General features: G+C 40.0%; 1 protein-coding gene across 1 annotated transcript in view; it reads right to left on the bottom strand.

Annotated features, from left to right (window-relative positions):
• Positions 1 to 751: 751 nt before the first annotated feature.
• The window catches only part of nt5dc1 (5'-nucleotidase domain containing 1), a 47,475-nt gene continuing 24,691 nt past the window's right edge, over positions 752 to 23,535 (bottom strand). The window contains exons 7-12 of the mRNA XM_026318157.1: positions 16,087 to 16,261; positions 13,700 to 13,797; positions 10,116 to 10,237; positions 5,480 to 5,653; positions 3,835 to 4,003; positions 752 to 3,486 (exon numbers count right to left, since the gene is read on the bottom strand). Coding sequence (XP_026173942.1) covers positions 3,374 to 3,486; positions 3,835 to 4,003; positions 5,480 to 5,653; positions 10,116 to 10,237; positions 13,700 to 13,797; positions 16,087 to 16,261 — 851 coding nt within the window. The 3' untranslated portion in view covers positions 752 to 3,373. The remainder of the gene's footprint in view (positions 3,487 to 3,834; positions 4,004 to 5,479; positions 5,654 to 10,115; positions 10,238 to 13,699; positions 13,798 to 16,086; positions 16,262 to 23,535) is intronic.

Below are 23,535 nucleotides of genomic sequence, written 5' to 3'. Positions count from 1 at the left end.
AGTCCACTTGGACTTCACTGCTCCCTGGGTAGTGTAGGCATAAACACTTTCTTACAGCTTATAGATGAAAACTTGTATCTATAGGCAATACACCCACATTTGTGACTCTGATTTACCTGTAGTACTACAGTCACAGCTTACTAATACATCATAATGTGTCTGCAGTGACCACTGTGTAAAATGGTCTCACTGTAAAAACTCTATTACAGAACCCGTTTGAGAAAAGACCCATTCCTTCAACCAAAAATGTAAATACAGCATTAGATCCTGAGATATGAACCTGAAAAGCAAGGACAACATCAGTTCGGTTGAATGTTAGTTTAAAGTACAGTTATAATGTTACTGAGCCACACTGAGTACAGGGTGTGAGGACCCTTGGATATAAACATAGCTGCCAATTTATTAGGTAGAACTAATGCCACTGAATATAACTCCCACAATGCTTCATGGTGATGTTCAGTTTTTGTTGTAACTATTCAAGAAAGGTTTTGATTCAACATTATTTATGAAGTTGTACTTTGTGATTTTTATTTCCTGACGTGTTACTATAACTTCATAACTCCAGTTACATCAGTGAGGGTATAAGACTTGAAGATGTGTACTAAAATGACAACAGAAACAGACAGAAATAAGAGTTTTGACTTCTTACAAACTAGCTCATGTCTGTTCAGCCAGTGTACTATCAGTGTACTGTGTACACGTTACTAGGTTAATTGCTAAATTTGCAAAGAAAACGCAAAAAGAGAAAATGTTATATAAGAAAACTGTATAACATTTTATTTGACATTAACACTTGAACACAGAAATGAACTTTCTGTGTTTTCAAGAACTTGAAGACCACAAATGAATTCAACATAAGGCAAATGGGCCTGTCAGATTTTCCAGTTCAGAAGAGAAAAGAATACAATCACTACAGCTGTATGCATAAGACACTTGCACAGACAGCACAAGTAATAATTCACTTTTGACAACTGATCTCACACACATGCCGACAGCTGCGTTTTGTCAAAATATTCTCTCTTCGGTGTGAGACGATCGTCATCTTAAAAGAACACTTAGACATTTGGAAATCCTCTTGTTAACCAATGAAGACTGAACCACTACCATCTTTTTGACGACAGTTCCAGGATGTTTAGTGTAGCTTAGCACAAAAACTAGCTAGCTGCTAGCTAGCCAAACAGCTGGCCTGGCTGTCAGAAGTTCTTTGAAAAAACTCCAGCACTGCTTGATTTCAAAGTTGGATCAACTATTCAAAACAAAAACAAAACAAAGCAGCTATTGTGCTTTGATGGATTTACAATTAGCAGTACGTACAGTCACCATATGAAGTAGGGCCGTTGCCTTTTATTTTAAATTCAAAGAGCAGTTCAGTGGATACTATTTAGTATATAATCTGTCTGAAACGAAAATTCAGTGTATAAATACAAGCCCACTCTGTGCTCCACTGTGGTTGCTGTTAGAATGCATGCCTTTTATCAAACCTACTCATAATTACCTTTCCTAAAGAAAAAAATAAGTGAACCAGCTAACCATGCAAAATACATGACACCAAACTATTTGAGAAGTACTGAGAAAAAAAAAGATGAATTTGGCACTTTCAATTGAAAAATTTGAAGCTAAGGTTTAGCAACTAAAATCCACCTCAGATAAACTAGCTGAAGTTTGGAGTTCCCAGTTCTCAGTTATTACCAGACATGTAGGACCCTACCTCTGTTAGCTGACTTTGAAACAACTTTCTAAGTGCTGACAAGCTTGCCATCTATCAAGACAAAACATTTTGGAGCATTGTGTTGTATTTTTTTTTTTCCACTTTGTCTGAGGCAGTCTTAAACCTGATACATACTCCACGAGAAGCGAGAAATTTGTTCTCTCTTCCAGGTCTCTCTATTCCAGCTTGTTCTCGACACATTGTCTGGGCAGAACATTTTTCTCGGGTGGTGTCCGAGAACTATTGTGTGATTGGCCAGAAATTTGAAGTAGGTGTGGCTAATGCAGAAATGTCTTCCCGCTTTTTCAGCTTCAGAAGTATGAAAATCTTTATAACACATCTTGTAAGGCATATGAAAACACACAAATGGCAAATAATTTGTGGATAGAGGATACGTTGTGTACGGAGGAGCGTGTCAGTCATAAAACATGGCGATATCAGATATCTTATCTGCTGTATTGTAGTTTCTGTCAGATTCCCACAATTCTTAGCGTGCAGTGGGAAGGACCTCCCAGGAGTTTGGCAGTTGAGTTTCTCATGGAGTATGAAATGTCCTGATGAGAACAAGAACAAAGTTCGTTCTTGCCCAGTTCAGAAAACGTGGAGTATGTATCAGGCTTTAATGCTAAGCTACATGTAGGGTCAACACTTTCCACTTGCACAGATAAACCTGATATCACAGCAACAAGCAAACCTTCACAGATTTGGCCCCAACTGAGTGTTCCTAAAATATTATGGCACATCTCATCTATGCACACTGACAAAACCACCATTCTCAAGTCGGTTAAAGCATATTTCAGTCTCGTACTGTATGTAAATAAAGCACAAGTAGTCCACATGTTTACACAATCACTCAAAGAACACGTCACTGTTGCACCAAATGTAACACAATGAACATCTACCATAGTCTGCATCATCCATTATTATTGTTTCCCAAAGTTGTGTTTTTTGAAAACAGCAGTAACATAAAGGACAGTACTGTCCCAGTTATTTTAGCAACAATGACCTGAAGATTTACACCTTCCACAAAACTGACACATTAGACCTTAAACCTCATTTTAAGGTTACTAAAATGCATACAGTAAAACTATATTTTAAAAAGTAGACTCCACAGTAATAGTGTTTTACAGAAATACTGACACAATAATTCCAAAGGATTTTTAGGGACAAACGCACTGTGACCATCTGTGTTCTGCTTACAGTAGATACAGCTCTTGAGGTAATAATTAGGGAAAAATCGTTAAATGTTCACTTTATTCTGGAAAACTTTGGAGAATTTGAATTTTTAAACAATCTACAATAGAAAACTATAGAGTGCTTCAGCCAAACAATAAAAACATTACATTTCTTAATACGGTGTACAGACACACGCACACTTATTTTGTTCTATTTCTACATTTACAGTACAATAAAGCACAAAACAATGTTCAAATGTAGGCGTGATTACAGAGAGATACTGTGGCTTACATTCACATGATTTCTCTGGATAGGTGAGGAGTGTATGCTTCCTGTGTTCCCCAGATGCAGGTGGGGTCAGGTGGAAAACTACAGGCAAAAATGGAGGCACATTCCTCTCCTGAGGCAGAGGGGTAAGGAAGGACTATTTTTATACTTTTCACTTTCTCTTTACTATTCTCTTTCTTCTCTGTTCTTTTTTTTTTAACTTTAGGACAGGCTCTCGCACCTCTTCAGCAAAGAATCTGGAGGCCTCGGGTAGTATCCAGTGGTGCAGGGCTTGTCAGGAGAAAACCTAGGGAACTTGTAATCCAGAGGGAGATCTACAAAGAGTAAGATCAAACAGGAAAGTTAATGGCTAGTTATTCAATACATGTGCAAGCTGCTTGTGCTTGTTGATTGCTCTGTTGCTGCTGTGACCACAGATATCCAAGAGGAAACAAATTCTTTACTCAGTAGAAAAGCATGCTTTGTTCTAAACAGCAGATACTAATTCATTTTTTTATTTCCAACTACCTTATTTTAAGCATGACTTGGTGGTTTTCTGCGTTTTATTCTGTTAGCTGTCTCTTCTGTTTCTATCTTGTAATGCACTTTGGATCTTCTTTGCTTTCTGCAAATACAGGTCTGTAGCTCAATTTTTCTCCTGTGTTTCTTCTCCTCCCACATACCTGCTATGTGCTCGACACTAGGGATGGCCATGGTACAGTATTTGTGAATGCAGTGGCTGCACCAGGTTAGTTTCTGGATCTCTTCATCCCCTCCTTCACTTTTGTGTATGTCGACAAAGTAAGAGCCCCACTGGTTGGATGCAGCAGAGGGTGACTTCATGCCCTGTTCCTGTTCAGACAGGTGACACACAAAGCAAACTATGTAAGTGTGTGTTAAGATTAATTTTAAGGCAGGTGCAGACCTGTCTAAAAGACGTGGGAATTCTCCCTTCAACAGAGAGAATTTACGGAAACTTCAAACTGCTTTGAGGGTTGTTTTCAGAACTGCAATGATTCATTATTCCCAAGAATTCCTTGTTCTGTCACTCAATGTCAGCAATATTCAACGGTTCCTGCTGAATGTGGAGTTACAAAGAAGGATGTTTAAAAAAAAAAAAAACCCACTAAAACACTCACACACACAAATACAGACAAGACAAAGCAAACTATCAGGCTGGTATGTAGATTTTGCAAACTAAAACCCAACAATGTCAGCTTGTACTCAAAAAACCCTTAAACAAAACAGACTTTTTTTTGCCTACATAAAGCATGACCTCTGCAGCATTCAGTTCATGAAGGCCTATTAGTTATGCCACAGTAAGAGGAAGTCTGTAGAAACCTTCCCCTCACCACCGAGATTTTTATATGCATCAGTAATGTTGGTTTCCTCTGGTTTGATTGAGTAATGAACACACGACTCCTCCACAAGATCATCATCAGAAAGTAAAGCTTTATTTTTGACCAGCTACTTTAAACTTGATCAAAATTCTTATCATTCATCTTTTCAAACTCATAATGGTGCCCAGCAGTAAAATTGTGGGAAAAATAATTCATGACATTACTTTAGCTCCACGGATCATGTTTTGCTCTTCCTTCTTTTATAGCTCTCACACAATGTAAACAAGTCCTGTGTGTTTTGGAAAAAAAAAAAAAAGTCTTCTGCTGATTCTTCTGGTGTTTCCTGCCAAGAGATGTGCTGACTATAGTTTTTAGAATATTAACTATCAGGATGTTGAGATCGTGTGTTACTACTGCTCTACTGATTTAATACTGTCAGACTTGCAATCAGTTAAAAAAAAAAAAAAAAAAAAATCAAATCGATGGAGCATGCCTCTAAACTCGAGCAGAGATGATAAAGGAGCTGCAGTCATCTGGTAAGCTCATTTCTCCAACACCACACCCTCAGATTTTTTTCATTTTCAAAGTTGAAGCACTTAGCCCAAACTGACACTGACATTGATTTAAGCAGTGTTCATTTAAGAGTAATTATATCCTTAATTTTTACAGAACAAAATCACATGCGCTACATTCAAGTCAGATGCCGAAGTTACCCAAATTAGAGCCTCTATAGTGTTCATGTCCGTCACATACAAACATGAAAATGAGGACACAATCTAGGAATTTAGCATTGAGGCATGCAAGGTTAACACAGACGCAGACTTTTGTTGGTATATGACATTGACTGATGATATTTTTCCAAACATTATATGTTGCTTATTCTGCTACTTCTGCTTCTTTGTGTCTTCTTGGTTCAGGCATATCCTCCACCCCCCCCCCATTTCTGTCAGGTGGCGAACAACTCCTAAATGAAAAACAGTGAACTTACCTCAAACTTTCCCTTTTTCTCCAGAGGCTCCACTTGGGCCTCATTGGACATGGCTGCGTCACTCTTTGGGACACCCTCCCCCTCCATTTCCTCCAGTATCATCACTGTCTCCCACTTCCCAAAACTGCTGGCAGGAAACATGTCTGACCTCATGCTATCTCCAAAATACACTACCTGTGTGGTGAGACAAAGAAAACAATAAGGAGGAATGCTTGTTTATTATTGACTGCAACACAATAATATAAATACTACATTTGCACTGAAGCAGTCAAAGTCAGTAAAGGCTGCCATATGTGTTATTGCCCCCCAAGGTGAACCGGTGCAGACACGATAGGTCTGCTAAACTCATCACAGCCTCCTTGTCTATCACTTCTCTTATGTTATCCACGACTACAAAGAAAACCAAGCTAAGGCAGACTTTACTGTGAAGCATTCACCAAAAATGAAGTGCAGGAGGACACTTCTCAAAGCTTCCAATCCCATTTAAATGACCAGTTCCTCCTGTTCCTTTCAAATGGGAAAGGAAATGGAGTGATGAGTGGAGAGTGCTGGGGATTAGGAAGACAAGAAACAAAAATCTGCTAACACTGAATACAGGAAAAAGGTTTTACAGCCAATAGAATCTAAAACAAAGGCATAGTAGACTCAGTGGCATTAAGTTGTTTTCAGTATTGAAAAACATGACATAATGCATGTGACTTTTTTTTAAAATCACAAAGCAATTCAGAATTTCTGAGGTCTTCCACACTGCAAGGCAGTGACAAAATTTACACATAACAATATCCTTCCTCCAGTTGGAAAGACAGTGTCATATATAGTGTTATATGCATGCCTTTCTCCAAAACTGATACATATCTGCAACAATGTCATGATAGAGAAATAAAGAAATAAATGAATGGCTAGAATAGTATGTTGTGATGTACACTTTTGAAGTAAACAGGCTAAAACATACAGAACCACTTCTAAAACAGGCCTTCATTATGTCAATGAAAACTATATGATCTACATTTTGTCTCTCCTGCTGTTCAGATCTCAACTGTAGGTCCAGGCTGAAAATGTGTAGCCACACTAATCTGTGTATGACTTAGTTGTGGGGGAAAAAGTTCTTAAGGATGCAGTTTCACTGAGGATGCATCATCTAAACTCTTTCCAGATTACACGAACAGGAATGACTCACATTTCTGTTTGGGGGTGTATGTGTATGTGTGTGAGAGATATATCTAAATGTAACTCCTCTACATATAAGAGAGAGAAAAGAGAGACAGAAGGCCATAAAGGCATTCTAGTAGCTGCCTAAGACCCCTCCCCCTCACAGACCTGAGTTGTGTCTTGGGCTCGTGTAAACAAACAGTCGGCTAATCTGGGCTGCTGTAGGTCAGGACGGAGGGAAGGGGGTGGCAGGAATCACATTTTCACCAGAAATTTCCCAGAAGTGGCTACAGCTGGCCCTCATACCCTCACAAAAAGGTGCTGCATCTCTCATTGCTCAGCAGTGCTGCTGCCAGAGACATGGGATCACTATGATAAATATTTACAGAGGCCAAGGGTTCCAGCACAGAGGCAGCATGTCATAGAAGAGACTCATTGTGGATGGATAGTTATATTAGCCTAAACTTCTGCCTGAGGCAAAGCACTATGAAGTGAATCACTGCAAGCTACATTTAAATCAGCCAGGGAGAGATTTCTCTTTCTTCAGAGCATACTGTATATCATATCATACTGGTAACATAGCACTCTATCCTTAAACCATAATAAAATATGTACAACCCCAATTCCAAAAAAGTTTGGATGCTGTGTAAAATCTACATAAAAACAGAATGATTGGTGGTCAGTGATTTGAAATCTCATAAATTCATATTTAAGTCAATGGAACATAGAAAATATATCAAATGTTTAAACTGAGAAAATGTACCATTTCAAGAAAAAATAAGATGATTTTAAAATTGATGACACATTGCAAAAAAAGTTCAGTGGCCTAGGTGGCTGGGAATGTCTTGCAAAAAAATGACTTTAGGCGTTGTCTGTTCCAACACGTTGCTATAACCAATAGTGACATGTTGTAGTTGTGACCTCTTGTTACTGCAGTAATTATGACACAAGCAAAGCAGTAAGTTTGCAATAGGGCTAGGTAGAAAGGTCAGGCAATATAGAGCTTTTCAATAAAACACTAGTATTTAATTCCTGTGTGGAACATTGAGTTGTAGAGGTATCACAGGTCCTTTGGACTTGCCTTTTGTTTACTGTGACAGTGAAGGTCTAGAAGCATGATAATGCAACCACAAGGGGGCACAATCCAGTGTCTTCATGTGCTGGTCCCAAGTCTGGGTAAATGCTGAGGGTTGTGTCAGGAAGGTCATCCGACATAAAATTTAAGCCAAATTAAAAATGTGAATCACAAAAATGATTCGCTGTGACGACCCCTGAAGGGAGCAGCCGAAAGGAAAAGAAGGAAAAGAAGAAGGTCTATAAGCATGATGGAACATTGTGCGTCGTTATTGACATTGGTGGAGTTATTGCCATTCTGTCTGCTAGCATCGGAGTGCTGTTTCAGGAGAAGTTCTGATGCGTCATATCAGAAGGTAGGGACGAATGACCTATATGGCTCTTTTAGGTTGAATGTAATATTGTTGTAATATGCACGTGACCCGACATGCTCCATTTCTTATCAAGTCATCGCTCAGAGGAGCAGTTAAAACCAAAGCTATGCCCAGGTAAACAGAGCTGCAGCCAATGCCTTAATGAGCCCATTGTACTGCACACTGTGCGGGATCAGGAGCACAGCAGGGCAAAACCCCATCTTGTCTCACATTCAGTACAGTCCAGTTGAGACCAACAGAAAATTCCAACTCTCCTAAAATAAAAACAAGCTCAGTTTTGCCATATTTTTCCAACATTTGACTTTATTGTAAGATCAGTACTGAAAAAAAAAAATGTTTTAAAAGATAAGACACGATAGGGCTTTGTCTTGGAATGAAAGCTAACTTGGCTTTTTTATAAAATGGTTATGAGTCACAGTGTAAGTGCAATATCCTGGGCTTCCAACGAAACTATTACTAATCAACCACTAAAATAAGATTTTAAAAAACATCCTGACTGGATTTTTAATGTCTTGCTAAAGGATCATTTTGTCAGCAACAGTACAAACAGTACAGACACCTTAAGGATCACAACTAGCATTGGCCTGAATGTCTGAGTGTATATGAATCTGTATGTCCAATGGGCCCAGCCATGACCCTGCCAGTTTCACCACTGTGGTGAAAGGGAATTGTAATCTTCCCTGAATGCCTCTATTCAGCCCCCCTGCATTAAGTCCTGTCAGGTGAAAGTAGAGAGGGCTGAAAACACAGAACGCTTCGGGTCAACCCAGAAAGTGGTATAAGTGCAAGTTGAAACTAAATTTCAGTGCAGGCTTTCTCCATGTGCTGCAGAACAGAGGGCACATTGAGCTGGGGGGGGGGTGTAGACTAGATGTAGATGTAGACAAATATTACTTATGCAGCTCTGAATGTGCCTGATCTGTTATGTTTTATAACAGTGTCATAATGTCTGTTTTTATCAATTACTTCACAAGAGATATTATCAAGCTTTATCATATCATGTACGTGCTAGAAACCTGGGCAGGATTCATAGCATGGCAAAATGAACTTTAGGTAAAGTTAAATGCAAACTTGAACTAAGTTTCACAGTGTAAATAACAAACTGTACAAGTGATTGACAGCGATTATATCATGAAAGTTGGACATGATGTCATCCCTTGGTATTAAGGAAAAGACTGTGGGCAGGAGTAAAAAGTATCACAAGTCAGTGGTCACTTTTAAATCCTGGACTATCACATGGAAATCTAATATTCAAGTACCCTGACAGACGCAAATTCCTGAACTCACGCATAAACACACTTGGGACCACTGTGCCATTTGAAAGCTCTTCCAATGAGGAACTCCACTGTGGGACAGTTACCAACAGCTTCCTTTCCACAAAAAGCCAGATGCCACGTAGCTTTCAATAGATTGTATGATGTACAGTACGTTTTTGTGCTTGGCTCACGTTCGGAGTGCTGAGGGCCCAGATCAATCCTCATCTTCTTCAGATTACTGTGGTTATTACTTACTGCAAAATTTTCTGTCTCTCTACAGTGTTTGTGTTTCAGGACGTTTTCCTGTACCATTTTTTGCAATATGTCATATGTTGAAGTACAACAAATTCCAGCAATATTAAAATGTGATAGAGTTATTATGTATTAAGATCATAGTAATTATGTTAATATTGTTTAAGCAAGAAAAAGGCAATTTGGCTGAGAGGTAAAAAAAAGTACTTGTGTGTGATAATTGTCCCTAAGAATAGGCTGTGTTGTACAGAAGTTGGAATGACGGAAGTTGGCTGCATTACTTGTCCTCATTTAGCAGTCAGTGCTGGCACACAGGAACTCTCTCAACAGTCAGGCCAAGGCCCATGTTCCTCTTCTCCATCACACCAGTGTGAATCTCCCTGAGCTGATTTATCATGCAGCCTTTCCAGCCTCATCTTTTTCAGTGTCTGCCAAAAACTAGGTTGGAGTCAACCTCAAAGTGAGCCAAAGATGTCCTTCAGCCAAAAGTCTGTCTGTCGGCTCCTGTAGTGTACAAAGCAGCATGCCTACCTTAGGCTCTGGTTTCCCAATCATGGTCTTGAGTAGCTCGTGCAGGTGCAGCCAGTTGCCCTGGGAGTACCAACCAGGTTTGTCCAACGATGGCAGTCCCTCGCTCTCCTCCACATCGTTTACTGGAGGAAAGGAAAGAAAAGAACTACTCTGTGACGCCAGTTCCACCAAACAGCCAGTTGCGACATAACTACACAGAGTCCAGTCAGCTGGCAATAATAATTATACAAGACACACAGCAACACATACTTATAACATACGTGTTGAAACTTCCAGTTCAGTAGCACTTTTAGTAAAAGCAGAGCAGTGGTGACCCTCCATGTCCCTCTCATCTCAGTCTGACCGTAGTATGCACCACTCGTCAGCCAGGACCACTTCCCAAACCTTACATTAACCCTCACAACATACTAAAGCAACAAGTTTAAAAAGCAACAATATCTCACTGGTAAAACAGCACATGCCCCCACCAACGTAACCACTTCCCTCTTCAATGCAAGACAACACAGGCCTTAATGCTTAAATTATTTTCTTTGTCTCATACCATCTTTTGATAGTTAGCTTTGATATTTGTGAGTATCAGGTATTCAGTTCCAGTGTCACACTGTCCCTAACCTGCCAAGCATGCACAGATCCAATATCAATCAGACAAAAGGACCACTATGGAAGGGTTCCAGATCTGACTAAAATACATAAACCCACATAAATATTTACAAGGACATTTAGTGAAGCATCCTTAATTACACTAAAATGAGACTTTTAAATGTGGTGTCCTTGGCTTCCATCTAAGAATCAACAGATGATTTTTCGCTTAGGCAGGTGTTTCCTCTTCTGGAGAGGAAGTGGTCTTTAAATTGACTGACTGGTATTCAAGACCAGCAGCAGCAGCAGCGGGATGCAAGAAAATGTACACTCCAATCCATACTCATTTAAGGGAATTTCTACAGCGTACAGGGCGCTGCAGGTTCAAATAAAGGTTAAATACGCTACAAATATTGTGACAGGCGAGAGTGAAAGAACATGTGAGATGAGCATCTGCACATGTGGGGGTGAACGTCCACGCTCAGTAACAGCTGTGGGTGTGCTGCACTTGGAGAGAGAGAGGAATGAGAGGTATGTGGTCTGGAGCTCACACACGTTGACCTGCGCAGCTGAGATGAGCAGCACTTTGTATCTGAAGTTACGAAATGGTTTACAGCCCAGCTTAATGTTTTGCCAAGTATTTTACTGTTTTCCAGGCTCTGTGCTTCGCCACATTCCATTTAAAATTAAGTAATGGATGCTACATTAAAGTGCCAAGTCTAAGCTCAGTCAAAACAACTGTTCGGGAGAATTAGGTCTTCTAACACAGGGCAAAAGTTTAGGGGCTCAAAACGAAACTGGACAGAGACATACCACTTTATGCAATGTATTCAATGCATTTTAGAAAGCATCAATACTGTTGGGAAAATTTACATTTTTAGGGTAACAAACTTCCAAGGTCATCTAAATACACTTGTTTAGATAATAAATGCAGAATAAAAAGTAGTGTTTCCAACTGAAAAAGAGGAGGCCAGTATATGCAGAGGCCAGAAGAAGTACAGATGCTGATACTTTTTTCTGAGTACGTGGCGAAATTCAGGAAGAGCAAGGGAAGAGAGAGAGCAGGAATAGTTCAGTGTCTATATCATCTTGTCTTCACACATAATGCATCCCCAGTGTTGCTGCTGGCAAGAAGACTATCCAGATGAAGGGAGCACTCCAGCAGGCTGCCCCTCTGCCAGTGAACACCTTCACATCCAGAATCAGATGCCTTTGGCTAATACGACAAGGGAGATAGCTCAGGGAGCGAAGTGGAATGACGTGGAGTGCTGCTGGCGAGGATCAGAGCCAATGAAGTGCTGGCAGCCGATATTAATCTTACTGACACAACCGACAGCTGGTGGAAATAGTCAGATTAAATATAGCATCTGGAATTCCAGCTTTACTGATTCCCTAAAATTAGTATAATTCTAAAATATCATAATAATACAAAGGCTGTACAGTATTAGAGTTATGTTTTTTAAAGGATTTTCTTAGGACCCAAAGTTGCGAGGCAGAGACTTTATTGAGGCACCAAAGGAAAGGTAAAATGAACAGCAACTTGGCAGGTTCACAGTTCAGTCGAGGTATCAGAATACATGGACGTAGTTATACCTAGACATGGTAACACACGGACGTGGTAAAGTGGATCCAGTAGCACATGGACATAGCAAAAAGGAACCAGTAGCACATGGAACCAGTACGATCTGGCGATGAGGTGAAGAGCAGCACCAGTATATATAGGTCTCTGTGACCGGCAACCAGGCACAGGTGCTGTTCATCACCTTATCACCAGCCCAAACACACGCGCACACACACATAGGGGAGAGAAACAGAAGGCAGAGTGGGTACAAGATCAGTTCACACAAGTTAAAGAAAACACTTTTGCTTTCCTTAAGTGGTATTTAACCATGAAAATAGTTGTGATTTAATTTAGCCATGATTTCAGATATTTGTCTTAGAATAGAATCCAACACTAATTAGTATTCTGTCTCATTTGATTAATCTGTACACAAACAGAACCATAGAAAAGTAAGGTCACAATGTTACAGTAAACTTTTTCTTACCAAATTCATCTACTCAGAATTTTTTTGCAGTTTATGATTACAGTGCAGGTTGCCAGATACAGTCAGCATGCACAAGCTTTGGCTCTGAAGTGTCTAAACAGGCACAACGGTACCAAACCTGCCAACATCAGCATGATGTCAAAACCTCAGGATGCTACACATAACCACTGCACATAGCCAGGATTTAGTTTAGATACATAATTCCCCTTATAACTCACAAAACATTTTTTTCAGAATTCTACTCTGGACAGAATAAACCAACAGCACTACAGTAGGCATATTGTTTTATGTTGCAGAACCAGGTTAGACTTCTGGTCATCAAGCTAAACTAGGCTGCCCTGACTCCTGCTCTTTATTTAACACAGGCACTGGTAAGGACATGCATTTCTTAGAATTTACCTTCAGAAGCTTCTCTTCGGCATCTCACTAAAACGAGGTTCCAAAATATTACAGTCAAACAATCTGTGGTCATCCAGAGTGGGAAGAGAAGTTTTGCACATATAATTTATGTGGATTATAACTACAGTATATGAATGCAAATTAGCCGATAGCTTCACATTCAGCCATAAATGGCTTAATATGGCCAAAAAAGGAATTACTAACTTATTTAATATAAGAAGATTGCCAAAAGATTGATATATTTTTTAATCAATTACTGCTAGATAATGATAGCTATACAGTCTTAAATACAGACTTAGCTAATCTCCATTGTGTTGAAAAGTTAACCCTCCGACTGTCATGTATTTGACTTGTAACCGATCAAATATAAAACAATTTTTATAACATATTATAGTTAAGACTATAACTTCAAACAAAAAACTTTTTTTCAAGCAATAATGTAAAAATGTTTTGTGTTTGAAGTTTCTCAAATTTAAACATTTGCTCTTTTTTCACCGCAAACTGAATATCTTTTCAATTATTCGTTGACATGGAGAGCATGATTGGTGGTGTGGTACTCACTCAGAGTCCTAAAGGGCCTCTGCTGGGGCACCAAGGAGAAGAAACCAGGCTTCAGGGCATTTGTGATGATGACGTCAAATAGCTCTTCGAAATCCTTCCTGTAACAGCCAGAGAAACAACATTACGCTCTGGGTGAAGGACAATGACTGGACAACATCCAATAGGAGAGTTATACAATCACAAATAGCTCAGTGAAGCTAAACAGTTTGTACAGATGAAGATCGTGGAGCAATAAACAGTCTATACATACAGCACTGTGGAAGGAATACATGAAAGATAAACACACCCACAGTGAATGGTGTCTATAGGTAGAATGCTGTCTATAAGGTTACCTACAGAATAGTGTATGTTTTGTGCAGTAAACACGAGATAATTAAGAGTCAGATCTTCCATAAGTTGAGAACCAAACACATCCTTTTATGACTAAATAAGAAAAAACCAAAGTTCAGTACACAAATCAATAAGTCGCATTTATTACAAGTTTAATTTGCTGTTCCAGGACTCTGGGTTTGACCAGATTTAACTGATGGTGCTGACAACAGAAGCACATTTGGACTGAAATGTTATCAAACTGATCAGTGTACAGAAATATATGACATCACATTTTTCCAAGCCAGTCCTGTTCACTTCAAATTTGTATACAAAGATATAATGCATTTGTGTTATTACTAGTTTAATTATTTTGAAGGAGTTTGGACTGGTACGATCTATTAACTTCAAAATGACAATATCTGGGACACAATTATAGATCTAAAGGTATTTGAACTGTGTAAAAATGTTTTGGGAAATATGTTCACCCTTATTTCTCAAACTAGAACTGAAGTCAAGTTAATCTTATTTCACACAGCTGGAGAACGTCCTTTGGCTCTGTCTGAACTGTTATCACCTCATTAAAAGAAGGAAGGAAGCTCAACAGATCAACAACTGACAAACCAAGTACGCAGCAGTCTCTGCAGCACACCAACAGTAAATGGAGAAGCAAACGCCTGAAGAGTTGTGGGTGTTGACCACAACTGTGGCCCTGATGTGTGACTTCTGACAGCTGACTGTCGCTGGCCCACAGCTGGCTCACCAAACTGAAGTGGCTGAGGGTTTTCTCTGGAAAAGGAAGCACTTGGTAGTTGCAAAGAAAAAGCTGTCTTTCACAATGAAACTGGAACTGGTGCTGTGTTGCTATGAATCTAATATTAAGTGCTTCCCCTTAACAAGAACTCAAAATAGGAAGGAACCTAAAGCAGGTCAACCCGAACTGAGAACAACAAATCTCTATAAAACCATTACTGGCAAGATGAAACCAGCCTAATTTGCTCTTGTAGCAAACACAACATAACTCTGCATCACCTGACACTGTGAAGCAGAGACTGTACGCAACAGAGCTCTCCCTGGGAGATGACACATGTTGCATTGCTGGGAGGTTATGGACACAACAAGAGAGGGGAAGCCTGTGAAGCTGCAGGGTAGTGTGGTAGCAGGGTGTCAAACAATGGGAAAGAACAGGTTGCTCACTTTTAACAGGTAACAGTGAGAGAGGGTGAGGTGACAGGATGACTGGGCTGCAGAAGTCCAGCATGACTTTTCCTTGACCTGCCTTTTGCCTCTGCTGGGCTTCAGAGAACAATCAGGCCAGAGCAGAAAGAAGAAAAAAAACCACCCCACCAGGCCAGTGCAGTGTAAGATAACAACAACTCACAAAGAACAAGAGAGGGGTGTGTTTGTTCAATCACAGCAACAACATGGGCATGGTGTTTTCTTCAAGGCACTGAAGTGATGCGTGATTGAGTGTACAACAGGGCTGAGTCTACAAAAACAAACCTAAAGCACACAGTGTGCTCTGAAAACAGAGGGAGGCCAGTAATGCAAAAAACCATTTAAATGAAGTGCTGAGTGTTATTCTGCACATGTGAGAAACAACTGTGAGCACACGGGCTCCAGTTAGCATATACGCTATGTTGACGCTAAACTCTAAGTCCTAGTGTAACACAAGTGAAAAAGAAAGAGCTACACTGCAGACTTCAAAGTGCAGGTAATAAAGTCTGGACTGAGTGTAGACATTCAGACAACCTGAGAGAGGAGGAGGAGGAGACGCTGCTTCATCTCACTCCACTCTGACATTTTTCTGTTCAACATGGCTGTTTTTGCCTTGAGACTAATACTCCAGTGCAACTTATAGCTCAGAAAATATGGTATGAATGAATATATTTAATTGACAGACCCACTGGTTGTTTCTTCTGTAGGCTGGCAGCAGAACTACAGCTACAAACACAACATCTAGCATAATCACCTTACAGCCTTACTAAGGCTTATTACACCCTGGTGGACACTATAGACTGGGTCCTTGTCTTATTAAGGAGGGGGCCAGTCTGTGGCCCCAGTGTGGACAGCCTTACCCCAGGATGTGTTCACAGATGAGCCTGCAGTAGTCACTGTGAGAGCTGGTGATGAGGAGGAGGACTTTCCCAGCATTCTTCATGCTGTGCAGCCAGGTCTTAACAGAGTCAGAGCAGGGCTGCAAATACCGACCTGGGTCTCTCTTCACACTGGGGAAATAGGTCCCTGTGTCCTCTGTAAAAAGTGACACAGTGTTAGACCACAGGCATCGTGCAACTGCTACAATAACCAATACCAACTTTGGCATTTAATCTTTAAATGGGAAAAATCAAACAATGCATTACTTTCCTTAGATATTTCCAGAAAAGGAGAAAAGACTAAAGATACATGCCATTCTGAGACACCATCAATGGGCTTTTTCCTCACTGTCACTGTGCTACATGAGAAGAGGTAATGTGATAAAATGCTATCTTCAGAGTTTGTATTTACTGGACATACATCTTCCCTGTACTACTAATAACTTACAAAGAAAAGCTTTGTGATAACATTTAAACAGCACAATCTAATGATAAAGAAGGAATAAAATTTGACCCTGAAACATCATCACAACAGAAAATAGGGGAGCCACATATGAATCTTGCTCTTCATCTTAATAAATTAACCGGTAACTGAGAAGTGGTATTGCTGCTGTTGCAAGCAGGAGAAAAGAGGGCTGTAAAAAAACAGGGCAAGTTATGGATGACTGGTGTGTATTCATGAGCTTAGGTGTTTACCCTGGCAGAAAATGCTGGCCTCTCAGGCACATCACTGGGCCTTCAGAGCAACACAGTCAATCAGAGTCAGTCAGAGACTTTATACTGTGGGGCAGACTGTCCTGCGTTTTTTTTTTTTTTTGCCTGATATATAACACAGTTGTGATGTTTTACGGCATAAAAGGCAGTTTTTCTAACATTAATAAAGTTCTAAACAAAATAACAACAACTGGTACAGCTGTAATATACTACATATACAGTGGGTACGGAAAGTATTCAGACCCCTTTAAATTTTTCACTCTTTGTGTCATTGCAGCCATTTGCCAAAATCAAAAAAGTTCATTTTATTTCTCATTAATGTACACTCAGCACCCCATCTTGACAGAAAAAAACAGAAATGTAGAAATTTTTGCAAATTTATTAAAAAAGAAAAACTGAAATATCACATGGTCATAAGTATTCAGACCCTGTGCTCAGTATTGAGTAGAAGCACCCTTTTGAGCTAGTACAGCCATGAGTCTTCTTGGGAATGATGCAACAAGTTTTTCACACCTGGATTTGGGGATCCTCTGCCATTCTTCCTTGCAGATCCTCTCCAGTTTTGTCAGGTTGGATGGTGAACGTTGGTGGACAGCCATTTTCAGGTCTCTCCAGAGATGCTCAATTGGGTTTAGGTCAGGGCTCTGGCTGGGCCAGTCAAGAACGGTCACAGAGTTGTTCCGAAGCCACTCCTTTGTTATTTTAGCTGTGTGCTTAGGGTCATTGTCCTGTTGAAAGGTGAACCTTCGGCCCAGTCTGAGGTCCTGAGCACTCTGGAAGAGGTTTTCTTCCAGGATATCTCTGTACTTGGCCGCATTCATCTTTCCTTCAATTGCAACCAGTCGTCCTGTCCCTGCAGCTGAAAAACACCCCCACAACATGATGCTCCCACCACCATGTTTCACTGTAGGGATTGTATTGGGCAGGTGATGAGCAGTGCCTGGTTTTCTCCACACATACCGCTTAGAATTAACGCCAAAAAGTTCAATCCTGGTCTCATCAGACCAGAGAATCTCATTTCTCATAGTCTGGGAGTCCTTCATGTGTTTTTTGGCAAACTTTATGCGGGCTTTCATGTGTCTTGCACTGAGGAGAGGCTTCCGTCGGGCCACTCTGCCATAAAGCCCGAACTGGTGGAGGCTGCAGTGATAGTTGACTTTGTGGAACTTTCTCCCATCTCCCTACTGCATCTCTGGAGCTCAGCCACAGTGATCTTTGGGTTCTTCTTTACCTCTCTCACCAAGGCTCTTCTCCCACGATTGCTCAGTTTGGCTGGACGGCCAGGTCTAGGAAGAGTTCTGGTCGTCCCAAACTTTTTCCATTTGAGGATTATGGAGGCCACTGCGCTCTTAGGAACCTTGAGTGCTGCAGAAATTCTTTTGTAACCTTGGTCAGATCTGTGCCTTGCCACAATTCTGTCTCTGAGCTCCTTGGGCAGTTCCTTCGACCTCATGATTCTCATTTGCTCTGACATGCACTGTGAGCTGTAAGGTCTTATATAGACAGGTGTGTGCCTTTCCTAATCAAGTCCAATCAGTTTAATTAAACACAGCTGGACTCCAATGAAGGAGCAGAACCATCTCAAGGAGGATCAGAAGAAATGGACAGCATGTGAGTTAAATATGAGTGTCACTGCAAAGGGTCTGAATACTTATGACCATGTGATATTTCAGTTTTTCTTTTTTAATAAATTTGCAAAAATTTCTACATTTCTGTTTTTTTCTGTCAAGATGGGGTGCTGAGTGTACATTAATGAGAAATAAAATGAACTTTTTTGATTTTGGCAAATGGCTGCAATGACACAAAGAGTGAAAAATTTAAAGGGGTCTGAATACTTTCCGTACCCACTGTATATACTTATATGACTAAAATCAAATGGGGTTATCTTCTGGACAGTAAGACGACTGTTAATTCCATTAAAGAGTGTTAACTTATACCCTCCTAGTGGTGCTAGATGAAAGCTCATGGTGTGTCCAAAATAGTGAGTGTTCATCTATTTGAGAATATGAATGTAGTTAGAAAATGTCATGACAAGGTGACCACACTTTCTGTCTATTAATATTTAGATCTGTTTTTCTAGCAATCTAGAATCTGTGGAGTAATGTCTGTGAACAAAGTAACCACTGTATATTATACATAATATTGTTGTGATACTTAGCAGTGCCTCATATACAACACAGCCCAGGTAACACTATGTGGCTGAGTTGATGTGAATGTGTTGCTTCAAGTAGCTTACAGTACCTATGATTTATTAGGACTATTTCAAGGCAAAAAGCATGTTACAACATCATCTACATACTAGGAGCATAATCTGCAAGGAATGTCAATGCATTGGCCAACACTTTCTGTTTTTTTTTTTTTTTTCTGGACAAAACGTAGTGGACATTTTTTTGCAGTGGGTATTCCTTTGTTAGAGCGCTCTCTTTAGGCAATGCCTCTGCACCAATTGGACGGACTGGGACATCTTTTCATGGTGGGCCGAAGTTATTCTGATCACAGTCTCTCCAGGAATGTTGAGCAATGCTCCCCGTCATAGAGGTGAAAGGTCTCCCCATGTTTAAAACAGTGGCAATGTGGAGAGTTATTTGTTGTCAGTTGAGCAGATGCACCCAAAAAATGCTTCTCTTTAATCCCTACAGTCTTATGAAAGAAGCAATCTTTCTCCAAGTTATCATCTTGGTAACATTTACCATGACTTAATTTGTAAAAACACTTGTACTGACAGCCCATTGGTGGGACTGTATTTTATGGCACCTTTCCTTAAACCTTTCAGTTTTGTGATGGCCTTTTGATCCTAGATGTGAACAAAGAGGCCAGACAAATCAATTATCGATCATGTCATCAGAAGAAAGACAGAAGCTGATTCTCTTTTTCAAATTTGTGGAGCTGATCACTATGCCTTCATCTCCTCTCCCATCAGAAGACAGGGGGTCATATTCTCAGCATAAGATTACCACAGATCAGTTCTTGTGACTGAACCTAAAATGTGGATGAGGGATTCAAGCTGCTCAGGAAAATCCTGCAGTATATGTTTTAAAAGTATGAAGATGCTGACCTCCTGTGGTGGAACACAGATCTAACATGAGGAAGAAAAAAGCTCATGTGGTGTAAGGAGGCACTAGAGGGTTCTTTCCAGAAGAGGACGACAAACACACAAATAAAGAAATAAATAAATAAAAAACTAAAAGCTGAGATACCAATCAGAAACCTAAAATTCACACCTTTGAAAATGTCTTATATGTAAACAACTGTGTCTTATTTTAAACAAATTTCTTCTGAAATTTGAATTACATTCACAGGCCATTTCACCTTCAATTAAATGGAAAAAGCAGGTCATGCTGACCAACTGTTCTTCCTCTGGGACCCTGCAGTAGAAAGCCTTTCTTGCCTCATTACCCACAGCCAGTGACCAGCTGAGGGAGGTTAAGAGTTGCTCCCCTACCCTCAAAATCCCATGTTGTAGTTATGTGTACAAAAGAATAAACAACAACTGGCCTCACACCATCACTGGTGTTGTGTTTGATCACATATCTTGCCACATAAGCAGTTTTATTCCATTAGGACCTGAAATTTACCACCCAAGTATAATGGAATGGGTCTACTCATGTCGAGAGATGTACAGTGGCATGATCAAACTACTCTACCAACAAACACCGAAATGATGAAGACGTGAACTGCCCTACCAAATCGCAAGGTAATGTTTGTTGCAGATGTAATTCCTTTTTAGGGTCAGCATTGTCCATTTTAACAAGACAAGATTTCATCAGTTCTGCCTCTTAAAAAAGTGATGAAATATCTTCAAAAATCCCTCCCCTTGAGCTAGATTTCTTACTCTAATTCATGTCTTGGTGTTAATCAAATAGTATTTCTTCTTTAAACGAGGGTTGAAGTGAAGCATGTTTGTTATTTTTGGGAGCATTAGTTTCTTTGGCCTGACGTGGAACAAAATCTGCAGCTACACAGAACAGGGCAGCACCACTGTTTAGGAGTCTAAAATGACAACAGTGTTGATTGGCCCTTACTTGACTATATGTCACCCTGGTTTTCTATAAAGATCAGGTCTTAAAACAATGCTCTACAGTGTAGAGTGAGTAGAGAGTTGAAAAAGAAAAAAAAAAAGTAATGTCATTATTTTGTATTTCTATATTTAGCAGCCTTTAACAAAACACAAGTACAAGACCCCTGCAGGTACATCTTACAAACTCGACATGAAACTTAACCTTCTCCATAGTACTAGTACTAGTACTGTACTGGCTATAAAGAACAGTACACCTATATACTTTGATTTATACATTAACCAAACAGCGTATAAAGCAGAGATGACATCAGAAGAGCAAGGGTGAATATCATTTAAGAGGTCACTATGCTTTGAACAAAGTGCTTGGTAGCACACAGTAGTCTAAAGTAGGGTGAGGAGGAAGCTTCATCTGACAACATTTCTGACTATTTTTCAGGTTGGGTTTCATGTGTGCAATACCAAAATATATTGTAGGTAGGAATGGATGGTTTTTTGTTAAATGGTAAATGGTCTTATACTTGTATAGCACCTTTCTACACTCAAGTGTACTCAATACACTTTTGTACTATTTCACCAATTATCCATTTACACACACAATCACTCACACACTCATACACCAATGGAACAGCCACTGGGGCAACTTGGGTAACAGTGTTTTGTCCAAGGACACTTAGACATGTGGACCAGTGAAGGCAAAAATTAAACCACCAACCGTTCATGGGCGACCTGCTCCAACTCCTGAGCCACAGACATTAAACTAGTTTGTTTTCAAAATATTTTTCCCAAAACTCGCATTTGGAAATTGATTGAGCTACAGAATCTAGTAAAGCAATAGGAAGCAACATAAGGAATAGGCCTTAATTCAGATTTTCTAGATCCAACAGCTACTTATATGACAGCACCTCTTCCTCTTCTTCAACATCTATCCACCTGTCAAACTATTAAAAAAAATGTATGTCAAGATGTTCTTGCATGTACAACCTAAGACTAGATGTTAACTATGTTTGACTTCTTGTAAACAGCTTCAGTTTGTTTATCTTGGTGACTCCAGCCCTGACGTGGCCTCAGTGTAACCTCATAAAGACAAATAGCATTTATGCTGTCCCATCATCAGCATTCTCTTTAGGACTCTGCCTGGCATTAGGCTGACAGTGAAGAGGCCAAGCTAATGTTTGGGTCAGAGCAATATGTAATCAATCTAGAAGTATCAAAGAGAAGAGAATGTTTAAAATGCTGCTTGGGCCATGGCCAGCAACAAGTTCACTAGACGTGTGTGTGGTGGAGTAAAATGCGCTTTGGCTCTGGCTGTGAAAGTAGGACTGAAGAGCCCCAAGGGTGCACAAGCCTGTGGCCTGAATGGCTGGACAGATGCCCAGTGTCAGAGAGGGAGCTGTGTCCAGCAGCAGCTCAATCTCGCTCACACATCAAAGCAGTCTGACAGGATACACAAATCAACAGCTGCAATGCAAATAAGGTCCAAGCACGGGAACATTTCACAAACAGCCACACCAAAAGTGATGAGGGGGCAGGATCTAGAAGCATATTCATTTTCCCTATAGTCCATTTAATCAGCAGGGGAAGATAAAGACTATCATAACAAATATGAAAAAACATGCACTTATCCATTTTCCCATTCCCAGCATCAAGCATTGCAAATAAAAGGCAGATGTAAAAGAGCTCGAAAGAGAAGTTATGATTATAAGTGTTTCTCTTAAAAAGGCATCTAGACAAACTGTGTTTTCCAGCACCTGTTGGAACCACATGGAAAACACTAGCCAGGCCATTCTCACTGTGGACTTTTCCATTTTTAGCACAGTAGCCACAAATTGCTACATCATGTCCCTTATGGTGCACACAGCTTTTCTCGTTTTTTGTCTTTGTTCATTGAATGTGGAGGAGTATTTTGAGACCTTACTCCTGATAGCAGAAACTCCATACATTCTAAACAAAGCTATTCTTTCAGCTTTAGCACAGGAATATACATCTCTTTTAAAACTACAGAACACTATTTGGCTCAGTTGCCTTTGTAGCTGAGAGAAACAATGCTCAGTGAGCCTAGTACTAGGCCTAATTGGTATCAGAGATGAGGAAACAATAATAATAATAGATTCTCAGAAGTAGCAGAGATTTCATGAGCAGATTTCACCTTCCGAACACAAAAGATTTGAAGTGATGCTACTGAAGTGGACAGAAAGAAGAAGAGAACAATAGGAGTTGAGTAAAAAAGGGACGGTGGTTTATGCACGTCCATGTGAAGATCACTGTGGGGGGACCGTGACGCCAGCTGCAGTCACTCTCCCCTCTGAGCAAACGTGAGGGACACTGAAATCTGTCATTATACCAAACCAGAGCTATATCTAGTCAGTGCTATCTTAAGAAAACTGTGAGGATCTATATTCAAAGGTCTGACCTCAGAAGGATCACATCTTGAACTCCCTATAAAAAAAAACCTAACATTACAGTAGGTGTCTGATTATCCAAACTACACAGGGGGAAAAAAATAGCTGATTCAAAAAAATATCTGTGCACATTTCAAAGAAAACACACCGGTTAAATTGCCCTCAGACATATTTAGGTAAATACAGCTTGACTGAATCCTACCAACTCACAAAAAAACAATTGAAAAAGGCACTGAAATCAAAACATGCAAAAACCCTGAGCAAGTCCAGCCTGGTGTGTTTTAACCATAAGAGGTTTAT

The sequence above is a fragment of the Mastacembelus armatus genome, chromosome 24 (assembly GCF_900324485.2).
Source record: "Mastacembelus armatus chromosome 24, fMasArm1.2, whole genome shotgun sequence".
NCBI classification, from domain to species: domain Eukaryota; kingdom Metazoa; phylum Chordata; class Actinopteri; order Synbranchiformes; family Mastacembelidae; genus Mastacembelus; species Mastacembelus armatus.
The sequence above is the reverse complement of the archived record's forward strand: the minus strand, read 5'-3'. Positions and strand labels throughout refer to the sequence as shown.